The sequence below is a fragment of the Equus przewalskii genome, unplaced genomic scaffold, assembly GCF_037783145.1.
Source record: "Equus przewalskii isolate Varuska unplaced genomic scaffold, EquPr2 ChrUn-10, whole genome shotgun sequence".
In the NCBI taxonomy this organism is placed as follows: Eukaryota; Metazoa; Chordata; class Mammalia; order Perissodactyla; family Equidae; genus Equus; species Equus przewalskii.
The window spans coordinates 4,646,640-4,670,449 of record NW_027228747.1 but is presented as its reverse complement, the minus strand read 5'-3'; the positions used below and the strand labels follow the sequence as shown (position 1 = coordinate 4,670,449).

The 23,810-nt window shown below is 43.0% G+C and overlaps 4 protein-coding genes and 1 long non-coding RNA gene across 6 annotated transcripts in view; 3 read left to right on the top strand and 2 right to left on the bottom strand.

Annotated features, from left to right (window-relative positions):
* Positions 1-5,545, top strand: part of LOC139081447 (uncharacterized) — a 32,381-nt gene extending 26,836 nt beyond the window's left edge. Inside the window, exon 4 of the long non-coding RNA XR_011536561.1 lies at positions 4,633-5,545. This is a non-coding gene — a long non-coding RNA (uncharacterized lncRNA). The remainder of the gene's footprint in view (positions 1-4,632) is intronic.
* Positions 5,546-9,447: 3,902 nt separating this feature from the next.
* On the bottom strand, positions 9,448-11,758 carry H2BC21 (H2B clustered histone 21). Its single transcript, XM_008514866.2, has one exon. It carries the CDS (start codon positions 11,666-11,668, stop codon positions 11,288-11,290), a length of 381 nt encoding a protein of 126 aa, XP_008513088.1. The 5' UTR covers positions 11,669-11,758; the 3' UTR covers positions 9,448-11,287.
* Positions 11,759-11,872: 114 nt separating this feature from the next.
* LOC103547608 (histone H2A type 2-C) lies at positions 11,873-12,435 on the top strand. Its single transcript, XM_008514867.2, has one exon. It carries the CDS (start codon positions 11,873-11,875, stop codon positions 12,383-12,385), a length of 513 nt encoding a protein of 170 aa, XP_008513089.1. The 3' UTR covers positions 12,386-12,435.
* A 54-nt stretch (positions 12,436-12,489) lies between these two features.
* Positions 12,490-12,975, bottom strand: H2AC21 (H2A clustered histone 21). Its single transcript, XM_008514869.2, has one exon. The coding sequence runs from the start codon at positions 12,937-12,939 to the stop codon at positions 12,547-12,549; it is 393 nt and encodes a 130-aa protein (XP_008513091.1). The 5' UTR covers positions 12,940-12,975; the 3' UTR covers positions 12,490-12,546.
* Positions 12,976-21,728: 8,753 nt separating this feature from the next.
* Positions 21,729-22,988, top strand: BOLA1 (bolA family member 1). Of its 2 annotated transcripts, none has more exons than XM_070607204.1 (2): positions 21,729-21,870; positions 22,258-22,988. In XM_070607204.1, exon 2 carries the CDS (start codon positions 22,261-22,263, stop codon positions 22,672-22,674), a length of 414 nt encoding a protein of 137 aa, XP_070463305.1. In that variant the 5' UTR covers positions 21,729-21,870; positions 22,258-22,260; the 3' UTR covers positions 22,675-22,988. The 2 variants fall into 2 exon arrangements, with proteins under 2 accessions (XP_070463305.1, XP_008513090.2); XM_008514868.2 differs by having other exon boundaries at positions 21,842-22,164.
* The last annotated feature ends 822 nt before the right edge of the window (positions 22,989-23,810 follow it).

Below are 23,810 nucleotides of genomic sequence, written 5' to 3'. Positions count from 1 at the left end.
GTATTCCTTGGTTGATGAAACTCCCGGGGAGGAGATTGATGTCAACTGAGTTTCTTTAGTAGGATCGGCCTTAGGCAGAAAAGAGGAGTTCAGAGAAAGCCTGTAACTGCATTTGCTCTTTTTTAAGTGCCTACAGCGCAAAATACTCAATATGCCAAAGTGGCATATTTTGGGGTGGCAAGTTCTGCAACCCTTCCATACAGTACCTCTGCTGAACTCCACCCGCAGTAAGAAATACATTTTACATTGCCTCCCAGTCACATTCAGACAAGAATATAAATTGCAACAAGTTTCACAAAACGATATTTATTATTTGCAATATACTCTGATGTTTTCTCTTCTGCTTCTTTAAGAATGGAGAAATAAAAATTGATCTCTATCAAGTAAATCAGTTACATAACCCACTAATGGGTTACAACCTATAGTTAAAAAACACTGGGTAGAGGAAACTGCAAAGGATACAGTAAAAATCATCTTACTCATTTTAAAAGTCTTAATGTTTCTGTGACCATGCCTTCTGAATCTTTCTGTGCTTGCACACAATCTGATGCCTGTCTGCGGGGAGATGATACCCACATCAGTAGCCAGAGTGGCAGGCATGTTGTGATAGACGACAAATAGAAATGCAGGTTGAGCTCTGTGGGGCCTGAGAGGGCAAGGTGAATTCCAGCTGAGCAAATCAGGGAACTCTGCCTGTAGGAGACGATATTTGAGCTGGATTCTAAAGAATATTTAGGATTTGACACATTTAGATTGCTAGGGGAAGGTGGTACAAATCAGGCAGAAGGGACAGTAAAAACAAAGACAGAGTTATTGGACCACTTGTAGCACGGGCAAAGGGCAGTAATGAGAAGTGAGCTTTTGGGCCCAGCCTGGTGACATAGCAGCTAAATTCTCGTGCTCCATTTGGTGGCCCGGGGTTCGCGGGCCCAGATCCCAGGCTTTGCACCACTTATCAAGCCATGCTGTGGCAGGCGTCCACATGTAAAGTAGAGGAAGATGGGCACGGATGTTAGCTCAAGGCCAGTCTTCCTCAGCAAAAAGAGGAGAATTGGTGGCAGATGTTAGCTCAGCGCTAATCTTCCTCAAAAAAAAAAAAAAAGAAGAAGAAGAAGAAGTGAGCTTTTAGTACTGGGGACTAGTTTCAGGAGCCTCAAATGCCAAACTAGGGAGGGGCTAAGTTTTACTCCTTAAACAATGTTGGGGCAAAGGATACAAACAGGCAATATACAGGAGAGCAAACACAAAAGCTATCAAAGTCATGTAGAGATGCTTGAACTCATTAGTAATCAAAGAAATGAAAATGAAAACAATGATGAGATATCACTTTACACCAGATAGTCTGGCAAAACTTAGTTGGATGACCCGAGGCTTGGCCTGGATGTGGGCTCAGAGGAGTCCTGATGCCTTGGTGTTGGAAGACCAAGGCAACCATTCTAGAGAGGAGCCTGATACTCCTTGGTTCAATTAAGAATAAACAGACCCTTGGGGCTGGCCCTGTGGCTGAGTGGTTGGGTTCGCGCGCTCCGCTTGGGTGGCCTAGGGGTTCACCACTTTGGATCCTGGGCGCGAACATGGAACCGCTAGTCAGGCCATGCTGAGGCAGCATCCCACGTGCCACAACTAGAAGGACCCACAACTAAATATACACAACTATGTACCGGGGGGCTTTGGGGAGAAAAAGGAAAAACAAAATCTTAAAAAAATAATAAACAAGACCCTAGTAACCAAAGTTCTATCCCTGGATTTTTATCCAAAAGATATTCTTATATAGATCCATAAAGGACATGTGCAATGTTCATTGCATCATTTTTTGTGATGATGAGGAATTGGAGGAGACCTGGGTGTCCTTCATTGAGAGAGTGGGGACATAAAATGTGGTGTTTGCCCATCGTGAAGTTTAACACAGGACGTCAATCAACAGATTCAATGTTCACATCACAACAGGGATAGCAGAGAGAGATGTAAGTTTTGTGGGAGTCAAGAGGGAAAGGCCAATTTTTAAAATACAGGTTAAAGAGGGGAAACAGGAAAAAATAGAATAAGGTAGAAAACAATACCACTTACGTGCATTCTGAGAAAGTAGAAATTAGTTATGACTGAGAAAGCAAAAATCTGTTCTGGCGTTCATCAGGCTGAGATAACCTAGCAGAGAATGAGCAGGAAACTGACCTCCCAGTACACGCTGCAGCTACAGAGCCATGACCCCCTTCTTCGAGTGACCACTGCTTTCTGATTCATTGAGAAACCTTGTTCTCTAAAAATCATAGACTATCAAAGCCTTTGCTGTTTGAAAGCATAGCAAGAATAAAACATCTTCCTCCTGCCTAGAGGACCTAGATCGCTTTGACACAGAGAAGCAGCCTCAATCTTCAACCTAGGTACAAAACTTCAAAAAAGAGCTTTCTACACACAACATTTCACCTTTATCTTGTAGTTTCCAAGGAAACTTGGATGCACCTCAAACCTAGTTCTGATGTCTATCCTTTCACACAACCCTCCTTTGCTTTGAGTACATCAAAACTCTGTACTCCACCTTCCCTACAACCTATGATAACTCTAGTTTTCCTTTGTTTGGTGAGACACCTCAGTTTCTTTGGTGTGTGTTCTCCCTCCTTGAAGACAAGTCAATAAACCTGGCTTGTGAGACTAAGTGCTGGTCTAGGCTGATTGAGATAAGATGATTTTTTTTCTGAGTTGATATAACTTATCTCAGTGTTCTTACATTGTTGGTTATTTCTAATGTTGTTAACTGCTATAAATGCTGCATCAACATCTTGCTTCTTTGGCACTAGTAGTGTGGTATAGTGACTAAAAGGAAACTCTGGATTTTAATCCTTGGCCACTTACTGACTGTGTGTCTGTGGGCACGCTATTTAAGCTCTCTGTGATTCCATCTCCACATCAGTAAAATGAAAATAATGATACTACCTACCTGATAGGGTTATTGTGAGGATAAAATGAGTTAATACGTGTAAAGTGTTTAAAACATCATTTGACACCAAGGAAGGGTATATAAGCAATAGAAAAAGTATATGCCATTCTAGTTTACCTTTGCAGCTGGTTAGTTAGTGGGAAAGCATGTACTGCAGTTTTTTAAATTTTTTATTTTTAAATTATAATAGACTCACAGTAAGTTGCAAAAATAGTACAAAGAGGGGCTGGCCCTGTGGCTGAGTGGTTAAGTTTGCGCGCTCCGCTGCAGGCAGCCCAGTGTTTTGTTGGTTCGAGTCCTGGGCGCGGACATGGCACTGCTCATCGAGCCACGCTGAGGCAGCGTCCCACATGCCACAACTAGAAGGACCCACAACGAAGAATATACAACTGTGTACCGGGGGGCTTTGGGGAGAAAAAGGAAAAAAATAAAATCTTAAAAAAAAAAAATAGTACAAAGAATCCCATGGACCTTTCCCCTAATGGCGACATGTTATATAGCTGCAGCACAATATCAAAACCAGGAAGTTGACACCGGTACATTACTGTTAACTAGTCTGCAGACCTTAATTACTTTTCACAGTTTTTTTAACCGGCATTCATGTTTGTGTGTTCGTGTAATTTTATGCAATTTTATTCCACGTATAAATTCATGTAACCACCACCACAATCAAGATACAGACCCATTCAGTCACCTCAGGAGAACTCCCAGTGTATTCCCAACCAGCTCCCACCTCAGACTCATCCCCTGGAAACTACTAATCTGTTCATCTCTGTAGTTTTGTTATTTCGAGAATGCCATATAAATGGAATATATAGTGTGTAAGGATAATTATTTTTAATGTTTAGAAAGCACTACACTTTTTGCAAGAACACATAAAAGCAAAATTAGAATGACTGAAAAGGAGTGCACAACCAGAGGGACCTACAACTAGAATATACAGCCATGTACTGGGGGGCTTTGAGGAGAAGAAGAAGGAAAAAAAAACAAAAACAAAAAGAAGATTGGCAACAGCTGTTAGCTCAGGTGCCAATCTTTAAAAAAAAAAAAAAAGAAAGAAAAGAAAAGGAGTAAAGGATGAACATAAAAAGGAATAATAAATAAGAAAAAGGAAAATGGTTCTATTAAATGTATACTAGTGGAGTCCCAGTCCCAAAGTGGTAGGTCAGCCCGTAATTCCCAGGATATTTGGAGTTTGTTGTTGTTGTTGCTGCTGTTTATCTTAGTGAAGATTTTTTAAATTGTTTTTCAGAATTAACTAAAATGAACTGAGAGTCTACTAGGTACCAGGCACCAGGATAGGCATTTGAAAGACATTATTTTCACCAAAAATATTCTCAAAATACTGGGGTGCCTTTTTTTATGGCCAATAATTCCACCGTCCAAACAGCCTCTGCTGACAATGTTTTTAAGTGCACATTGATGGAAAATTCAAATGATATTGACAGATACAAAGGAAAAAGTAAAAGCCTCCTTCGGGCCCAGCCAAGTCTTCTCTTATGAGTAACCACTATTATTAGTTTTATTATGTGAAATTCCAGAAAGATGTTTTATTTATATACCAGTGCACACACACTAATATACACATATCCTTTTTTATTTACACCAAAGGAATCCTACCACTTTCTTGTCACCTACTAACAGATGTTTAGTAGTTTCCAGGTGTTTACTATTAAAAATAATACTGCTTTCTCTAGCACTGTTTACAATAGCCAAGACGTGGAAGCAGCCTAAGTGTCCAGCAACAGACAAATGGATAAAGAAGATGTGGTACATATATACAACGGAATACTACTCAGCTGCAAAACAGAACAAAATCATTCCATTTGCAATAACATGGATGGACCTTGAGAGAATTATGTTAAGTGAAATAAGCCAGCGAGAGAAAGATAATCTGTGTATGACTCCACTCATATGAGGAATTTAAAATTATGGACTAAGAACAGTTTAGTGGATACCAGGGGGAAAGGTGGGGTGGGGGGTGGTCACAAAGGGTGAAGTGGTGCACCTACAACATGACTGACAAACATTAATGTACAACTGAAATTTCACAAGATTGTAACCTATCAATAACTCAACAAAAAATAATAATAATAATAATAATAATACTGCTTTCTCTTATTGAAGAACTCCAGCTGGTAAATTGAGGAGTGCTAGAATATCATTTTGCAGCCCCTAATGAATTAAAGGATCTAAGCATTAAGCTTCAACAGCTGCTATCACAAAAAGAGAAGCAACAAGACATTACGTGTCTCCTGATAGAAAAAAAAAGATAGCACTACCTATGAAGTAGTCTTGCCAGGGAGTGAAAAAGTGGACCTCAATCTAATCAAGCTTCTGGGCCAACTACTAATTTACAGGAAATACAGAGGATCGTGATAAACTGCATCACAGGGAAGCAATCGGAAAAATCCTCACTGGGAACTGCTACAGGAAAAACAACCCAGTTTCTTCAACAAAGAAATTACAAGAAAAAAAGAGATAGGTGGAAAACATATTGGAGTAAAAAGACATGTCAACCAACCACTATGGGTAGACCTTATTTGGATTCAGATTCAAATAAAGCATTTTTAAAAGATATGAGATGTAGATTAAAATTGAAAATTTGAACATTAATTGAATATTTGATTAATTAAGGAACTATTGTTAATCATTTCAAAAGTGATTTGGTATTGTGGTCCTTATCTTTTAGAGATACACGAGGAAATATTTATGGGTGAAATATTATGGTGTCTGGGATCTGCTTCAAAATGATATGAGACGGACAGCCTTGACTTAATAATTGGTTTGAGCCAATAATTGACTTTGGGTTGATAATTGTTGAAGTTGAATAACAGGTACATTGGCATCTGTTTTGATTTCTCAATTATCAAGAATTATAAATATATATATTTTTTAAAAGCTGCTATTTGCCATCCCAGCACAAATATCTTAGAGTGTTTTCTTTAGGGGTTTTTGTTCTGTATTAGTATATGAAAAGGGAATTTTAGCAGTTATTGTTAAATTACCCACTAAAAAAGTTTGCAACAAATTCTTCTCCTACTAATGGTGTATAAGAGTACCCTATTTCTCTAACCCTAACCAGCACTGGGTATGAGCAAACCTTTACATTTGGCCAATTACAAATCTCACAGTCCCCCTCAGAATCTCATGGTCCCCTCACCGGACGAAGGTGGCTGACGTCAACCCGGACGGCCCGATGCAGCCATTTCCGCTTTAAGGGAGCCCTGGTGCAGTGAATGAACACTTATTTGAGGGTTAGAGTGCCATCTGCCCCAGAGAGTTCTTAAATGGACACAGACCACGTGGCCTCTGAGACTTTGACTTTTCTGTTTTCAGTGCCATTCAGCTCCTTTCTCTATCCATTGTCACTTTAGCCTAAAAGTTAATCAGGTTCTTCAAAGTCTGTTTCCATATGTCTGCCAAATCCTGCAAGGTCTGGCTCTGCTTACCTGTGGAACCTCATGCTGCTGCACTCTCCTCCTTTCCCTCTAAACACAACCCATACTAGACTTCTTGCAGTTCCTCTTAGCTCCCTGAGCTTGCTGCCTTTCACTCTCCTGTAGGCCTTTGCACATGCCACCCACGGCCGGGAACATTCTTCCTTCCCAGCCTATTCAGGTCTCATCCTAAGAGTCCCTTCCTCAGGGAGGCCTTCCTTACCACACCAATGTTAGGCTAGGCCCCCCTCCATTGCACTCTATCTGTACTTCTCCCATCTTAACACTTGTCACACTTTATTATAGTCACTGGTTTAATGTCTGCCTTCCCTTTTAGCCTAAAAGTCCAGGAAGACAGAAGACGCTGTTCTGTTTAACCTTATATCCTCACTGCCCAGCAGATTGCCTGGAATCTAACAAATACTCAATAAATTATTGGATGAAAGAATGAATGAATGATATCATACCTAACAATGCTTAGGAGTCAGAGAAGAGAAATGGTTCCAGAGAGGCTTTCTTATAGAACTTAATAATATTGATAGATACTTAATAAATACTTATAAAATTAGTACATACAGATTTTCAATCACCCACGTTAAATGGATGATTAAACCTAGCCTCCCTAGTCACAGAGACAGTCTCTCATTTAAGGATCAGTTTCTGAAACCTAAACAGAGATGCCCCTCAGGCTTACTCCCTGTGCCAGAACTACTTGCTTAGACATATTACGAGCTCTGTTAGCCTCTTTCTTAAAGGAACCAGGCTCCCCAGACCACACTGTGAAAGCAAATACGGTATAAGAATTGCTGATAAAGTTTTACATTTTTAACTTCTGTTTTTTTCTTTTGAAGTTCAAACCAAGGCAGCGAGGCAGACCACTGGGGGTTTGTGAGCAGGTGCGTGATGAGGTCAGATCTGTGCAGTAGAAGATTATTCTGACAGCGGGACACAGACTGGATTAGAGGGGTTGTGAGCCTAGGACAGCAGAGGTGAAACCCTAACACTTTCTCCCACTTGAATAGAATCAGTATTTGTGTAGATGTCTCATCCTGCATCTGAGTTCCTTCCCAATGATGGCAGAAAATTTACCATGTTCATCTGTGGAACCACCATGACAGAAAGCTGGGGTGCATTAGAAAGCGGAGGAAGAACTAGAAAGCCCAACAATCCCTGAACAATTGAATGGATTAACAATTGTAGTTGCCCTCCATGCAATGCAATACTACTCAGCAATAAAAGAAAGGAATTATCGTTACATGCAACATTATGAATGAATCTCGAAATAATTATGCTGAGTGAAAGAAGCCCGACACAAATGATACACACTGTATTATTCCATTTACAAAAATTCTAGGAAATGTAAACTGTCTATAATGACATAAAGCAAACCATTGGTTGCCTGAGGGTAGGGTTTGGGGCAAAGGAGGACATTGGTGAAGGGAGCAGAAGGGAAGAATTATGAAGGGGCACTAGGAATCTCTGGGGGTGGGGAAGTGTGATGGATATATTCATTATTTTGCTTATAGTGATATTTTCATAAGTATATATGTATGTCAACTTAGCAAATTATACTTCAAACAGATACGGTTTATTGCATGCCAATTATACCTCAGTAAAGTTGTTTCTTTAAAAAGTAGAGGTGGGTATGGTAGAGAAATAAGTTAGGAAGTGTCATTTGACCTGGAAGATGTGGCCTCCGCTTGAGAGAAAGCTCTGACCAAGCCAGAAGGAAGGGGCAGTCCAGTCCAGACCTGAGAAAGAGCAAACAGGTTTGGGAAGATGAATAGACCATTTCAACCAGAGCAGAAAACCTGATAGGGGAGCAGTAGGAGATGGAGCTGTAAAAGAAGGAAGAGGCAGATTATGAAGGGTGCTGAATATCAAGCTTTTTAAAGTGTGCGTTGGATTGCAGTTCCACCACTTACTTCCTAAACGATCCTGGACAAGTTATTTAACTTCTCTGAGATTCAGTTTCCTTTATCTATAAAATAAGGGCGATAATAATGAAACCTATCTTAAATGGTGACTGTGAAGATTAAATGAGGCAATACATGTAACCCACCTAGCAGATCACCAGGTAAATAGTTAAGTGCTCAGTTCGTAGAAGCGATTATTATTATAACAATTATTGTTATTAACCCCAACATAAGTAAATGTATACAGAGGTTTGAGCAGGGAAAGAAATGATCAGAGAGAATCTTCAGGAGGATTAATTTGTCACTAATTACTTCCCCTCCAGAGTTAAAATACCAAACTCCATCACTTCTACCCCCTCCTCATTCTATAACTTACAACTAAGGTTCTCTGATGTTAGTGACGGGATTGCAGCTGGTGAGCCCCACCATGCGGCCACAAACTAAAGTGAGATGTGCCATGGCTTTTGGGATGGAGAACGAGACCCCCCCACACACACACCCCTACCCCCACTCCCAACCTCAAGACTTTGAGCCACGGCCACACTGTAGATTTATATCCAGGGTGCATCCTGAAGACAATAAAGCAAGTGATATTTCTTTTAATTTTAATTATAAAGCATAGCTATTTCCCCCCAAAATCCAGGGAGGAGTTCAGGTTTTCAGAGGGTGATCTTTCTCAAGTCCCTTAAGCACTGAACTAAGAGTTTATTCTCTGGAGAGTTTCTGAGGAGAAACCTCTCTGTGCCCCAGTTTCCTCATCTGCAAAATGAGAGATAATAATGGTAACTACTTTGTGAGGTTCTTGTGAGGATTAAATGAGCCAATGTGTGTAAAGGGCCTAGAACATTGTCTGACACACAGTGAGTGCCCTGTAGGTGTTAGCTAAGCTTTCTTAAGGACTTTACTTCTATCTTGTTTATAATGCTTCTTATTTGTGGCCATGTACTTTTCAATTACTAAGCATAAACAGTGTCCTGCTAACAGGCTATTTCAGCCCCAGTGCACCTCTGGGGTAGAAGTAAGTTTTGCTGATGGCTTATAAATATATGCATTCTCCGAGTCAGAGACACCCAGCTTTCCACAGACCCAGTAGTGGTTGTATCTGGTAATTTGATTTAATTAGAAAATATATAGCAGATAAAAGAATCCAGCCAACTTTTTAAATTAATTGGTAACTTTATCAATAACAATAGCATCTACACACATTTGAAAACATACATGTAGGAAACACAAGATTTAATCAGTCTATGATGTCTGGAGTCCATTTGGATTCATGAAAACCTTGCAATCAACTCCAGGACCAAAAGCAGCGTTTAATAACTGATCAGACCATCAATGTATTTATCAGCAAAATCATGGCTTGGACAGAAAGATTCAACATTCTGCAATGACACAAAGTAAAACTAAAATGTAATTGTCCTCATACCTGAGGATACAAAGGTGGACAGTGTTAGCTGCGTGGCCAGTGGACTGTGCTTCTCTCAACCTTGTTTGTAGAGGGATATTAACTTTGCCTATCTTACAGGGTCTATCTTACAGGGTGTCCCGAAAAGCAAATGAGATGGTGAGTGTAAATTAAAAGGTGATCTCAGTAGGGAACAGAGGATGAAGATGGCAGAATGGGGGGAGGTGGGGAGTGTCAGAAAAAGAGAAGGGAAAAGGATCTTACCAGAGACCAAAGCTCTGAATTTAATGAAAATCCAAAAGAGGTTACACTAAACTGAGAAGCATAAAGGGAGGAGCAAACATTGCCACCTCCTCTTAGGCGCAACAAGAATTTTAACATAGGCTTTCTCCCAGCTGTTGCCTTGAGGTGACCACGGCAGACTTGGGAAAGAAGCTCCAAAAATATTTCCATTTTCATCATCTTCACATATGTTTAACGGAAATGACCCGCACTCATCCATCCAAGGAAGTGATTAAGGAAGGGGTGGGATAGGAAAATTAATTCAACAGTATTAATTCACGATGTAAGTGTCCACTACACGTCAGGCAGATTGGCGCTGACAATATAGCGGAAAACCAGACCAGCAAAGTCTCTGTCAAGGGCTTGAGGAGAAAGACCATAAACAAGAAAATAAACGAGCCAAACAATTTCTGACAGCTACCAGGAGGAAGATAAAACAGTGAGAGAGACCAAGGACAGGCAGAAACGAGAAGCGCGAATTCCTGAGTGGATGAGCTGGGAAGGCCTCTGAGAGGTGACTTTTAGCCCAGACCTAAGTGACCAGTGCCTTGCAGTGACCCAAGGCTGGAGCGTTCCAAGGAGAGCATTCAAGGGCAAAAATGACTCACAAACAGAGAAATAGGGATCTCAAAGTCTTAAAGTAAGCAGCGAAAACCAGAATCTACGAATTCTGGAGCGGCGCGTGGTTTTGAATATTCACGTCGTCCAATCACGGAAAGGCTGAGACCCGGCCGCGCTGGCTCCGCCTGAGGTGCCCAGAAGAGCGCTGGTATCCATGGGAGGCCACATCGCAAAGCAAAACTGGTGACCCAAGACCCAAGAGGCTGCCAGACTCTTGAGAATCCTCCAGGGCTGTGATGCAGTGCTCGCGGGACCCGAGCTTAGTTGTGTCTTCGGGTCCTTTCTTAAATGTGGATGCCGAAAATCACTCACTTCTTTTTAAAACACCGATGAGACGTAGCCGGCAGAACCCCCAGGACACTGTAGTCTGGGGTCGGAGGGTGGGGTGGAGCGGATCTTAGTTTAGAGCTGATTCATAGGAAAACTAAGCACAATAAGGAATTAAGACGCACCCTAGACTCAGAAGCAAAGGCAGTCCCGCGCAAGGAACCTGAAGTCAGAGGACCGAAACAGCTAAGTGTACCATCTTCTGTGACCTTTAACCAACTAGAATAACTTACTTTGTGAGAAAAAACAAAGAAAGTAAGTGAACAAAGCTCTTTTCTGGTGATTAGGTGGGTGGCTCTGAAAAGAGCCTTTGGAGTCAAGCGGGCGGGGAGCCGCGCGAGCGCCGCGTCCCGGCAGGGACTCACTTGGAGCTGGTGTACTTGGTGACGGCCTTGGTGCCCTCGGACACGGCGTGCTTGGCCAGCTCGCCGGGCAGCAGCAGGCGCACGGCCGTCTGGATCTCCCGGGACGTGATGGTCGAGCGCTTGTTGTAATGCGCCAGGCGGGACGCCTCGCCGGCGATGCGCTCGAAGATGTCGTTGACGAAGGAGTTCATGATGCCCATGGCCTTGGACGAGATGCCGGTGTCCGGGTGCACCTGCTTCAGCACCTTGTACACGTAGATGGAATAGCTCTCCTTGCGGCTGCGCTTGCGCTTCTTGCCGTCTTTCTTCTGGGCTTTGGTGACCGCTTTCTTCGAGCCCTTTTTGGGCGCGGGCGCGGACTTGGCCGGCTCAGGCATTGTAGTATACAACACGGGTTAGCAAAGGAAAGAAATGTGAGAATGGGCGGGCCTGATCCTTTTATAACTACCGTATGCAAATTAGGGCTTCAAAAGTCTCTCGTTTCCATTGGGCCATGTAGGGACCTTGTGTCATCAGTCAGAGCTACGTAACAACACCCACTCTTGACCTTATTGGCAGATTCTGGAGCCAATTTAGGACCAATGAAAGATTCGTTCCTGACTCCACCCCTAGGAAAGCTTATAAAGGCTTTCCAATTGCTGATCTTTCAATCCTGTTTTGTTACGAGATTCCGAGATTTAGGTGTTGTAGCTTCATTCTCGATCATGTCTGGCCGTGGCAAACAGGGAGGGAAGGCCCGCGCTAAGGCGAAGTCGCGGTCTTCTCGCGCTGGGCTCCAGTTCCCGGTGGGGCGAGTGCACCGCCTGCTGCGCAAAGGCAACTACGCCGAGCGGGTGGGGGCCGGCGCGCCGGTCTACATGGCGGCGGTCCTCGAGTATCTGACCGCGGAGATCCTGGAGCTGGCGGGCAACGCGGCCCGAGACAACAAGAAGACGCGCATTATCCCTCGTCACCTGCAGCTGGCTATCCGCAACGACGAGGAGCTGAACAAGCTGCTGGGCAAAGTCACCATCGCCCAGGGCGGCGTTCTGCCCAACATCCAGGCCGTGCTATTACCAAAGAAAACCGAAAGCCACAAAGCCAAAAGTAAATAAATCCTGATAAAGTAAACCAAAGACCAAAGGCTCTTTTTAGAGCCACCCAAGTTTTCAAAAAAAGAGCTAATGCGCTATTTAGTGATCAGCCCTTCATTTGACACTTTGGTGGCTCTTAAAAGAGCCTTTGGGGAGAGTGGGGATGGTGTCAAGCCTCCTAATTACTTGTTCTTGCCAGGCTTGTGGCTTTCCGTTTTCTTAGGCAACAAGACAGCCTGGATATTGGGCAAGACGCCGCCCTGGGCAATGGTGACACCCCCGAGTAACTTGTTGAGCTCTTCGTCATTTCTCACAGCTAGTTGCAAATGACGAGGGATGATGCGCGTCTTCTTATTATCTCGGGCCGCGTTACCCGCCAGCTCCAGGATCTCCGCAGTCAGGTACTCCAGCACTGCCGCCAGGTACACCGGCGCGCCGGCCCCCACCCGCTCGGCGTAGTTGCCTTTGCGCAGCAAGCGGTGCACTCGCCCCACCGGAAACTGAAGGCCAGCACGGGACGATCGAGACTTGGCCTTGGCGCGAGCTTTGCCTCCCTGCTTTCCGCGTCCTGACATTACGGCTAAAAATGCAGTTACAGCTTCTTTTTCAAGGAGAAGGATGTGAAAAGGATAACCAATTTGATGTAATTTATAAGAGCTACTGGGAGGGGTGATGGGAAGTAGTTTGATTGGCTAAGAGCGGAGCCGGATCAAACAGCCAATAGGAAAGCAGAAAGCAGACTCTTCGTTTGCATCCTACACTACGAGGAAGTGACGGATTTCGTAAGTACCTACCAATCGCTGGGAGCCACATTAAAGGCCCTTATTTGCATGCCAGGATTTTTAAAGAAAGAAGCGTTTCAAACAAAATGGTGTTTTATTTTTTACTGAATGGCAATTTTTTTCCAGTTTAGAGTGGTAGTTTTTTTCCAGCTTAGAGCAAGAGAAATCCCAAAGAGGACCCGAAAGGCCTGCACGGGGGTCTCAAGCAGACGCAGTTATTCCCACCCAAGGGCACGCGATTCTGAAGCCGGTTATCCCCTTGGGCCCTAAATTACCCTCCAAGCCCTGCCCTTCTGTGTCGCCACAAATGACCCTAAAAAATATTCTACTAAGGCCGCCTCTTTTCTCTCTCCTCAATTAGTCGCTGCCTGCAGTATGGCTTCGCCCAACCCCCACCCGCCTTCGCTCCTCGGAATCCTGTGTGACCAAGGGCTAGAATAGATTTGTCATTCTTCTCTTGACCTCCAGGAGGCGTCCGATACCGCCTTGAAACGCTCCTTGGCTTTCAAAATGTCGTCCTCCGCCTCTTATCCTGCCCCTATTCCTCTGCTCATCCCTAAATCCATCTTGGCTCTGCCTCCCTGCTTGTCCCACCTCCATTCTTCACCCTTCCCGAAGAATCTTACCCAGTTGCATGCTTTCAACTAACATCCAAATTTGTTTCAGAAGCTCAGACCCTTATCCCTAACCGCTTACTGGATACTTCAACCCGTTTTTCCCAACGACTCGTACCTATCCAAACGCAGACTCAGCCAATCAACTCATCCCGCCCTCCTCTCTCTGCCCTCTTTCCCTGAGTTGCACCATCTTCCAGCTACTCACGCCGGAATCTACTCTTCCTTGCATCTCAAGAGCACGTGCAGTTACTTCCTTAACATCTCCTCAGCCTTTCTCCATGCTTTTCTTGTCAGCCTCATTATCGCTCTCAGACTTCAACAGCAGTCCCTGTAGACTCGTGTGCATAGTCCTCCGCGGGCCTTCCATTGAAATCTTTCCTGAAAGTTCTGTTTGTTCCTCCTCAGCTTCCCATCTCTGGGAGTCCTACACCCTCCAACACCATTTTCACCCTTTCCTAAGTAGTCATAAGGACAGGAGCTAGAATACTAGAGAGAAAAGAATAGACTCAAATTCTGTTCCTTGAACCCTTTTCTGATCTCTCTTTTATCCTCACTTTTATTCAACTGACATTTATCCAGTACATACTATAGGCAATGGGTATACAGATAACTGAGACTAGCACAAAGAATTGTAATGAGATGCCTCTAGGAAATGGAGGAAATCTGAACTCTGGAAGTTAAATCAGTTAATATCTGCAGAGATTACCCCTGGTAAGACTGCTGGTATGGATTTGTGAAACACCCAAGACCAGTCAAAGGTGATGGGAGTGTTTCCTCAATAGCAGAGTGTAACTGAAGATAATTCTAACCCAGTCGAGTATATCATTTCAAAAGATTTGTGTGTTAATAGAAACATGTGGTCCAATCAGAGTCTAAACGGGGCATAAGTACAGTAGTAATGTGTTGTGTTTCTCAGTATATGTCCACTAGACACAAAAGTTTGGACTATTATAGAAGGGTCCTTAGCTGTGAAATCAGCCTTTTCTCACAGCCTGGGTGAAATATTTCTGAAGACTATGCAACTCTCTTAGCTCAGATTCTGTGCTCAATTAACAACTTTCCAATTCTACTTCAAGATAAAAATATGAGACTGAGAAGGGGAGAGCCAGTTATGGGAAGATATATCTATCACTAGAAGTTAAATGAATTTGCATTCTAGACTATTCATAAATTTCTCATGTATTTTGTTAAGGTCTCCTCAAGAAGCCAATCAACTCTAAAAGTTCTAATAGTGTCAACTTTTCAGACCTACAGGGCTGAAAACAAAACCCAGATAGCGGGGCCCCACCAGAACTCTGGTACCCTTCGAGGCCCTGCTTGAGGGGTCAGCTGACCTCCCCCTCTCTGACCTGTGATCTCTGTTTTCCTTCTATCACAGTGACCCAGTGCTATGAGGAAGGGGAAAGGGGAAAGAGATTATGTTGAACCCTATGCTGGGCTACCATGAAGTGGATATAATTGTTTCACAGATAAGGAAACTGAGGCTCAGAGGAATTAAAGCACTTGCCAAAGGTGACGCAACCACTTACTAAGACCTGATTAGAACCCAGGTCTGCCTGACTCAAAGACTGTGCTCTTCACCACTTCATTCACACTGCCTCATTAACTAGATGCTGGGCTTCATGAAGTCACTTAACTCTCCCAGCCTTGCTTTCTTCCTCCATTAAAAAGAGAGAGAGAATTACACTTAATACTTTAGATTACATCCCACTTTCTTCCTCTATTAAAAAGAGAGAGAGAGAGGGAGAGAGAGAGAATTACACTTAATACTTTAGATTCCATCCAGCTATAAACCCTTATTAGATAAGTCTAGATAGGCTGGTATCCTACAAATTATACCAGGCTCAGTTACTATCTATTGCTCCCCAGAGCTCCTTTCCCAACATTCTTACCAGAGCTATTAAAAAATAAAATAGAGCAGGCCATTTGTAAAAATAGTACACCATCGCAGACAAACAGGCTGAATCTTATTTCCTTTAATACCTCTGGGATTTTTACCCAAAGGCAACTGAGTTCCTTCCTGGGCAATCTAGTTAATCAAACATTTATTTTGTCTTAGAGCTCCATACCACCATTCCAACCATAGTCCTCTCTCTTCCCCCTTCGCTCCACCTCTCCCTCCACCCGCCAGCCTCCTCCATGCTGAGCTGCACATCATGCATGAGATGAGCTGGGCCTTTCCACGGACCCATGCCTTGCACATACAGTTGCCTCTGGCTAGAATGTTTCATCCTCCTCTTGACCTGGCAAAATCCTCCTTACCTTTCCAGTTTCAGCCCAGATATCCCCTCCTCCTTCACGAGGCCTTCCCTACTCCCACACACACAGCCTCAGTGTACCCACATCTCTTTGTTCACATCCTGGTGACAGCACTTACCACTCTGTAGTGTGCTTTGATTTTGGTCTCACTTCTCTCTGTGACCACCTCAAGGGAGAAACCATGTCTTCTTCATTTTTTAATCAGGAGTCCTTAATTTCGTCTACCTGGTTCTTAGTAGGGTAATTAAATGTTTTGGGCATGAATAAATGAGACAATACTCTTAGACAATTAGTGTCTTGTTTTCTAAAATATTTTCCTTTAGTCAACAACCACTCTCCAAATGCCAACTATAAATAGTAGACTGTGGTAACCAGCATGATGGAAGATATAATAGAAGCTGATCAATTAAATAAAAATAATATACCCTACCATAATAGAGTTGTTAGAATAAGTGAAAATAAATGTAAAGAACCTAGAACAGAGCCTGCAATCTGAGAGGCCCCAGTTCTGGTTAGGGCAGAATAGCTTAGTGGTTAAGAGCCCAAATTCTGCAGCATCGCTCTGAGTTTGTTCACCAGATCTGTGAGCATGGGCAAATTACCTAACCTCTAAGGGTCTCTGCTTCCTCATTGGTAAAGTAAGAGTAATAATAGTAGCTATTTCCTGGGATTGTTGTAAGAATTAAAAGAGTTCATGAATGTAAAACATTTAGAACAGTACTTGGCACCAACAAAGCAGGGGCATCCCATAAATTCTTTGAATGAATTTGCCATTTCAGAAATAAACACTGTGTTTATCCTCCGACCTAGCAATTCCACTCCTGGATATACACCAAACAGAAATGAATGTTTACATCCAACAAAAAGCATGTACAAGAATGTAGTATAGTCATATCCTGCAATGCTATACAACAATGAAAATGAACCAATTAGCACCACACACATGGATGAATCTCACAGACAATATTGAGCAAAAGAAGACAAACAAACTAATTCATACTTTGTGATTCTATTTCTATGAAGTTCTGAAACAGGGAAAGCTAATCTGTGGTGATAGATGTCAGAATAATGGTTACCTGTGGCAAGGTATTGACTTCCCTGAGAGCCTTCCAAGGTGTGGAAATTTTCTGTATCTTGATAAGGGTATATTCTTATGTAAAACTAAGCTGTACGCTTAAGAATTGTACATTTCTTATGGTAAATTATACATAAATAAGCACAAATTAATTTTTTAATGGAAAAATATTGAAGTAATCATCATGGGGGAAAAATGAATACTTTGTTGGGCATCCCAATATTCATGTTACAGATTAGTGTTTATTGTTTTTTGTTTTGTTTTATTTAATTACACATGAGATGGCCACCATAATCTCTTGGTGCTTAAAGCCTCTAAAAGTCTTAATCAGGTCACAAAAAACCTTCACAAAATAGTATACATTATTATGACAATATTTTTATTATAAACAAAGACACTAAGCTTGCCCCATGGAACTTGCAACCTGCAAAGCTTTCATTTATTTTTGCAACAGGAATAAAAACGATGTCGGCCATCTCGATCCATACACTCATCCATCCAGTACATTTTATTGAACACCCAAGTATGCCAACACTGAGCTTGGCATAACACATCTAGAATGTAGTGAATATGTTCCCTCTGCCAAGATCGCTCTTTCCATATGGTTAGTTCCCTCTAGTCATTCAAATCTCTGTTTAAATGTTCCCTCCGCAGCAAGGAGAAAAAGAAGCCTTCTCTGACCCCAGCCTCCACCCATTCGCCACCACTATCACTGGATTAGTAAATTGCAAGGCCCTGACCAAAAACAAGTCCTGCAGACTCCATCTCTCTAACAGTGTTCTAATTGATTTACTTCTCTCTAGCCTATCTCTTGCCTTCACTCAGATTATCTTTCACCAGACTACTGCCATAGGATCTTCTACTCTTCTCCCTGCTTCCGCTCTTCCCGTCCCTCTAATACATTCTGCACACACTAGCCAGAGTGATATTCTAATAGAAAATCTGATTCTTTTCTCACCATATGCTCTCTCCCCAGGTGATTTCACCCCCCTCACCCACTTCCCCACCCACCCACCCCTGATGATCTCATTTCATCTTCAATAACTCCTGCTTCAAATACACTTCTCAGATGCTAAAATTAGTAGACAAAAGCTCAATGAGAAACAGGATGTTACATAGACTCAAAGTATCTACAAATGGACAAAGAATAATTTTACAATGGAGAAACCTGAAAGAAACCACCTTAATCAAGTGATCAGAATTATCACTAGCAACAGGACAAATTAATTTATATGCCCCCTGGTATGGTTCACTGAGAAGGACTCAACAACGCTTCTGCAGTATTCCTGCCACAAACCCATGTCCTAAATCTGAATCATAGAAAACATTAGACAAACCCAAACTGAGGGACATTCTACAAAATAAATGGTCTGTACTCCTCAAAAATGTCAAAGTCATGAAAGACTAAGGAACTATTTCAGATTAATGGAGACCGAAGAGACATAAAAACTGAATGTAACATGTGATACTAGATTGGATCCAGGACCAGAAAAAAATTTTTCATTTTATATAAAGAACATTAGTGGGACAACTGGCAAATCTTGAGTAAGATGTATAGGTTAGATAACAGTACTCCATCGATGTTAATTTCCAGAGTTTGACAAACAATTATATTGCGGTTATGTGAGGAAATCTTTTTTTTCCACTACATACACATTAGTAAGTATATATTAGAATTCTCCATAGAAGCAAACCAGTAGGATATATATGGGGGGGGAGAGAGAGAGAGAGAGAGAGAGAGAAAGAGATTTATTGTAAGGAATTGGCTCACATGATTATAGAGGCTGACAAATCCCAAAGTCTGCAGGGTGAGTCAGCACGCTGGAAACCCAGGAGAGCTGATGGTGTAGTTCTGTCCAAGACCAAAGGCCTGAGAACCAAGAGAACCAATACTGTCGTTCCAGTCCGAAGTCCAGCAGGCTGGAGACCCAGGAAGAGCCAATGTTTCAGTTCAAGTCTGAAGGAAGGAAAAAAGCCAATGTCCCACTTCAAAGGCAATCAGGCAGGAAAGAACTCTCTCTTTCTCAGGGAGGGGCAGCCTTTTTGTTCTATTCAGGCCTTCAACTGATTGGATGAGGCCCACCCACATTAGGGAGAGCAATCTGCTTTACTCAGTCTACCAATTTCAATGTTAATCTCATCCAAAAACACACTCACAGAAACACCCAAAATAATGTTTGACCAAATATCTGGGCACCCTGTCACCCAGTCAAGTTGACACATAAAATTAACCATCACAGGTGGTTACATGTAAATGGGCTTTTTCTCTGAAACTTACTCTCAAAAGGTTCAGGAAAAAAAATATGGATGTGTAGAATGGAGACATTCGGTCTCCATTAATCTGGAATAGTTCCTTAGTCTTTCATGACTTTGACACTTTTGAGGAGTACAGACCATTTATTTTGTAGAATGTCCCTCAGTTTGGGTTTGTCTAATGTTTTCTATGATTCAGATTTAGGACATGGGTTTGTGGCAGGAATACACAGAGAAAATAAAGCAAACATGGTAAAATGTTAACATTTGCATAATGTGGGTATCAGGGTGAAGGATATACAGGAATTACTTGTACTATTTTTGTAATTTCTGTAACTCTGAAAGTACCTCAGAAGAAAAAGTTAAAAATAAAATACACACAGAACCATATTTCCAACTTGACATCTCTTCTTGGATATCATAAAGACACTTCAGACTTAAGTCCAAAACTGAATTCGGCACCTAATCTTCCCCTCCCCCACTCTTCCAAACCTGGTTTTCTTCCAGTATTCCATAATTCAGGGAAAAATGCCATCCATCCAGATAAACAAATCTGATAGTCATCCTTGACACATCCCCTCCCATAACTAACCCATTACTATATCGTGTGGATTTTACCCTCCTAATATAGATCTTGTAGCCACAATTTCTTTCCATCTCCACCTCCTCCACTACCACCTTGGTCCAAGTCATCCTCATCTCTCACCCAGATGGCTGCAGTAACCTCCCAACTGGTCTCCCACTGGTGTTCTTCCCCTCCCCCACCCCCCACAGTTCTCCACACTTGAGCCAGTGATCTTTGCACAATACAAATTTAGAGAGAGCTAAATGCCATGCATGATCCTTGACTGACTTTCTAAAAATAAAAAGTTATAAAGAACAATAATGAGACAACTGGGGAAATTTGAATATCAATTCCATATCAGATAATACTATTGTATAAATGTTAAATGTCTTGGGTGTGGTAGAAGTATTGTGGTTATGCAGGAAAATGTCCTTGTTAGGAGATATATGCTGACATATATATAGTATATATAGTAGTATAGTGGTGAAGGGTAAAGATTTTTGCAACTAACTCTCAAATGATTCAGCAAAATTAATAATTATTTTATTATTATTATACATAGATTCAAAAAAGATACAAAACAATCTGGCAAAATGTCAATGAATATAGGTGAAGGGTAAATGGGGTGCTCATTGTATTAATCTTGCAACTTTTCTGGAAGTTTATAATTTTTTTAAAGGGCTAGGGTAAATATGTCATTATGTTACATTTCTTGAGTCTGACAAGGGCACTGTGGTTATAGAGAAGACGCTCCTTGTTCTTGGGAGACACAAATGGCATGCTATCTGCAACTTATTTCCAAATAGTTCAGCCAAAAAAAGTATGTAAATATATTTTTAAAGTATATAGGTATATATAAAGTACTTAAATATATAAATATATAGTATAAGTATGTAATATATATAAATGTAAAAAATAGTGAAAGGTAGAGGATGTTGCTTTGTACTATTCAACTTTTCTGCAGGTTTGAAATTTTTCAAAATTAGAAGTTAGGGAAAATAGACATATATGGAGAAAATCTATAAAATATTAAGGATACAAAATAAAATACAGATTGAATTGAAAAGTTACATCATCTTCGAAAAATCTCATCCTGTTACATTCCTGCTTAAAACCTTCACTAGCTTCCCACTGCTCCTAGGATAAAGACAAAACCACCTAACAAAGCCTGCAAGGCCCACCGTGATCTGGTCCCTGCCTCTTCTCCCGGAAGGCCAACCCATTCACTCCGCTTCCCATCACCATCCTCTCTGCACTGTGGGTTCCAACCATACCTAACTACACCCGAAGAAACCACTCCCCCAAAGTTCTCTCTCCTCCAGGCCTTTGCACTTGCGGCTACCATAGCCTATGAGGCACTGAAAAAGGGGTTTTTGTGTTCCCCTCAATCTCCCCTAGAAAGTCTTCTCTGCTCCCCCAAGTCTGGGTGGCATGCCTCCTTAGCATCCTGTTCTTAGTCCCATCATAGCACCTATCACACGATATTGCAATTGTCTTCTCATTTGTCCATCTTCTCCAGTGTTGCGTAAACTCCTTGAGGACAGGGCCTGTCTTTATTCCCCAACCTCCAGGACGGATCTGGCGTACAATAATTACGTACTCAATAAACGGAATGAATTTCCATTTTCTTGTATGTAAACTAAAGGAGGTAGTCTAGATGATCTACAAGATATATTAGCAATAAAATAGATCGAGTAATCCCAATCTCAATCGCGCAGGAATTCCCGTTTTCTTTGCAATTCCCCAGGCTCAGTACGTTCGACGACCCCACGAGTCGGGAGAACCAGAGACTACAGTTCCCGTGAGCCCTCGGGGCATCACGTAGCGCCTGCCCATTCGCTCGTGCCGCGAGGACTCTATTTCCCAGCTGCCTCAGGACGCGAGGACCGCACTTCCCGGAACGTCAGGAGTTCCGTCCCTGAGCAGGAACTGCGGTAGCCCAGGCTGAGCGGAAGGTAGAGAGGGCCCAGCCTGGGGTTCAGAGGGGACGCTGGCTCAGCCAAAAGCCCGGAGTTGCACATACCCTACTTTTGCAACCTCCAGCCCATTCCTTGCAACTCCCCTTAGCAACGAACGTGCCTCGCGCGCGGGTCCTCTTTAATGACCCCTCGCCTTTCGGCTACCCGCGGCTGGACGCCAGATTCCCCCACGTCACACAGAGGAAAGGGGCGGTGTCTTGGGTCTCGCTGTCTGGCGTCAAGGCTGGCTCCCTGCAGGAGCGGGATGTGGACGTTGGCTGCGAGTACAGGGTGCGGGGGAGTGGGAGGGGGAGGTCGGAGACTGCCTCTCTCCAGGCACGGAGGCCCTGACCCTCACTGCTCTGGTCCTTGTCTCTGCCGTAGCCGATGCTGAGCGGGCAGCTGGTCGGTCGCTTGTTCTCCATGGCCGGCCGCGTTTGTCTGACCCGGGGCCGCGCGGGATTGGGGACCGTCGGTCCCGTCGAGGCTGCCATTCGCACGAAGTTGGAGCAGGCCCTGAACCCCGAGGTGCTGGAGCTGCGCAACGAGAGCAGCGGCCACGCGGTCCCACCGGGCAGTGAGACGCATTTCCGCGTGGCTGTGGTGAGCTCTCGCTTCGAAGGACTGAGCCCCCTGCAAAGGCATCGGCTAGTCCACGCCGCGCTGTCCGAGGAGCTGGCTGGGCCGGTCCATGCGCTGGCCATACAGGCGCGGACCCCTGCCCAGTGGAGGGAGAACCCGCAATTGGACACAAGCCCCCCCTGCATGGGTGGGAGCAAGAAAACTCGAGGAACTCCCTGAACCCCCGGAGAGAAGGAGGACTAGGATCCGAGTGGGTTGCATGAGAATAAACTCCTGGGGCCTACTTTTGCCCAATACAGTCGTATTTGTAAGAGATGAGAACCCCTGCGCCAGTCTACCGGCGCATCCATATACTCTGGAGATAGCAACTCATTTTAGATCAAAGCTAACCCAAGGAAAGAGTAGAATCACTGACTACTGCTCTTGCCCTGAACTATTCAGGAAAAGCTGCCCAGTTTCATGTTAAATTGTAAGGAACCACAAGACCTGATGACTTGGAAATAATCCTGTATATTAAAAGAGAAGTTATCATATGAGGTGCGTTGCTGTGTTATTAATGGCCTGTTGAATTAGTGCTACAGATGTTCTTTGGAGAAGAAAGATACCATGTAGCCTAGGGTAGTTAGGAAGGGCTTCATGGGAGAAGTGACCTAGTTGGGTCCTTAAAGGAAAGCACAGAATTAAACAGAAAGGAAAGACGAAAGGTGTTGCAGGCAGGGGAAGAGCCCAAGCAAAGACATAGAAGCTGGACCAGGCAGTGAGTTATTAGACAAGACAGGAGTTATAGATGCATTTAAATTTCATACAAGAGGAATGTTTGGCTTTCTAACAGCCTGTCCATTTCCAAAAGGATTTTTATTTGTTTGTAAGAAAAATCTTTCTCTAAGGCAGTGAAAAGATAACCTAGGAGATGAAAATATAGAAGATAGAGAAAGCTTTATGTAGCCTTTTTACTTGTGAGCCTTCTAAATGTTGTATTTCTGAGGGAGCTCAAGTAACATCTAAGTAAGCAACTTTCTGGAGATCTCAATGTGGAGATAGAACTTAGATACTAAAGAAAAAGCTTGATTAACATATATCTTAACGCTTTTTGGCTAAAGAGTTTAGACTGCATCTGGTTGGGCAGTAGGGAGACATTGAGGAGTTTTGAGGAAAGGCATGCCAAAGCACTGTGGGGCAGATTGATCTGGCAGTGATGTATAGGTAGGTTGGCATAAGAGACTGGAGATGCAGAGATTGAACAAGAGTAAAGGTGAAACGCTGACTTAGAGGTCAGCTGTAGAAAGGGAAAGGAAGACTGGTTTGAGAGCTAACATAAAATAGAAAAAGGCTTTGATTAGAACAGAAATGGAGTA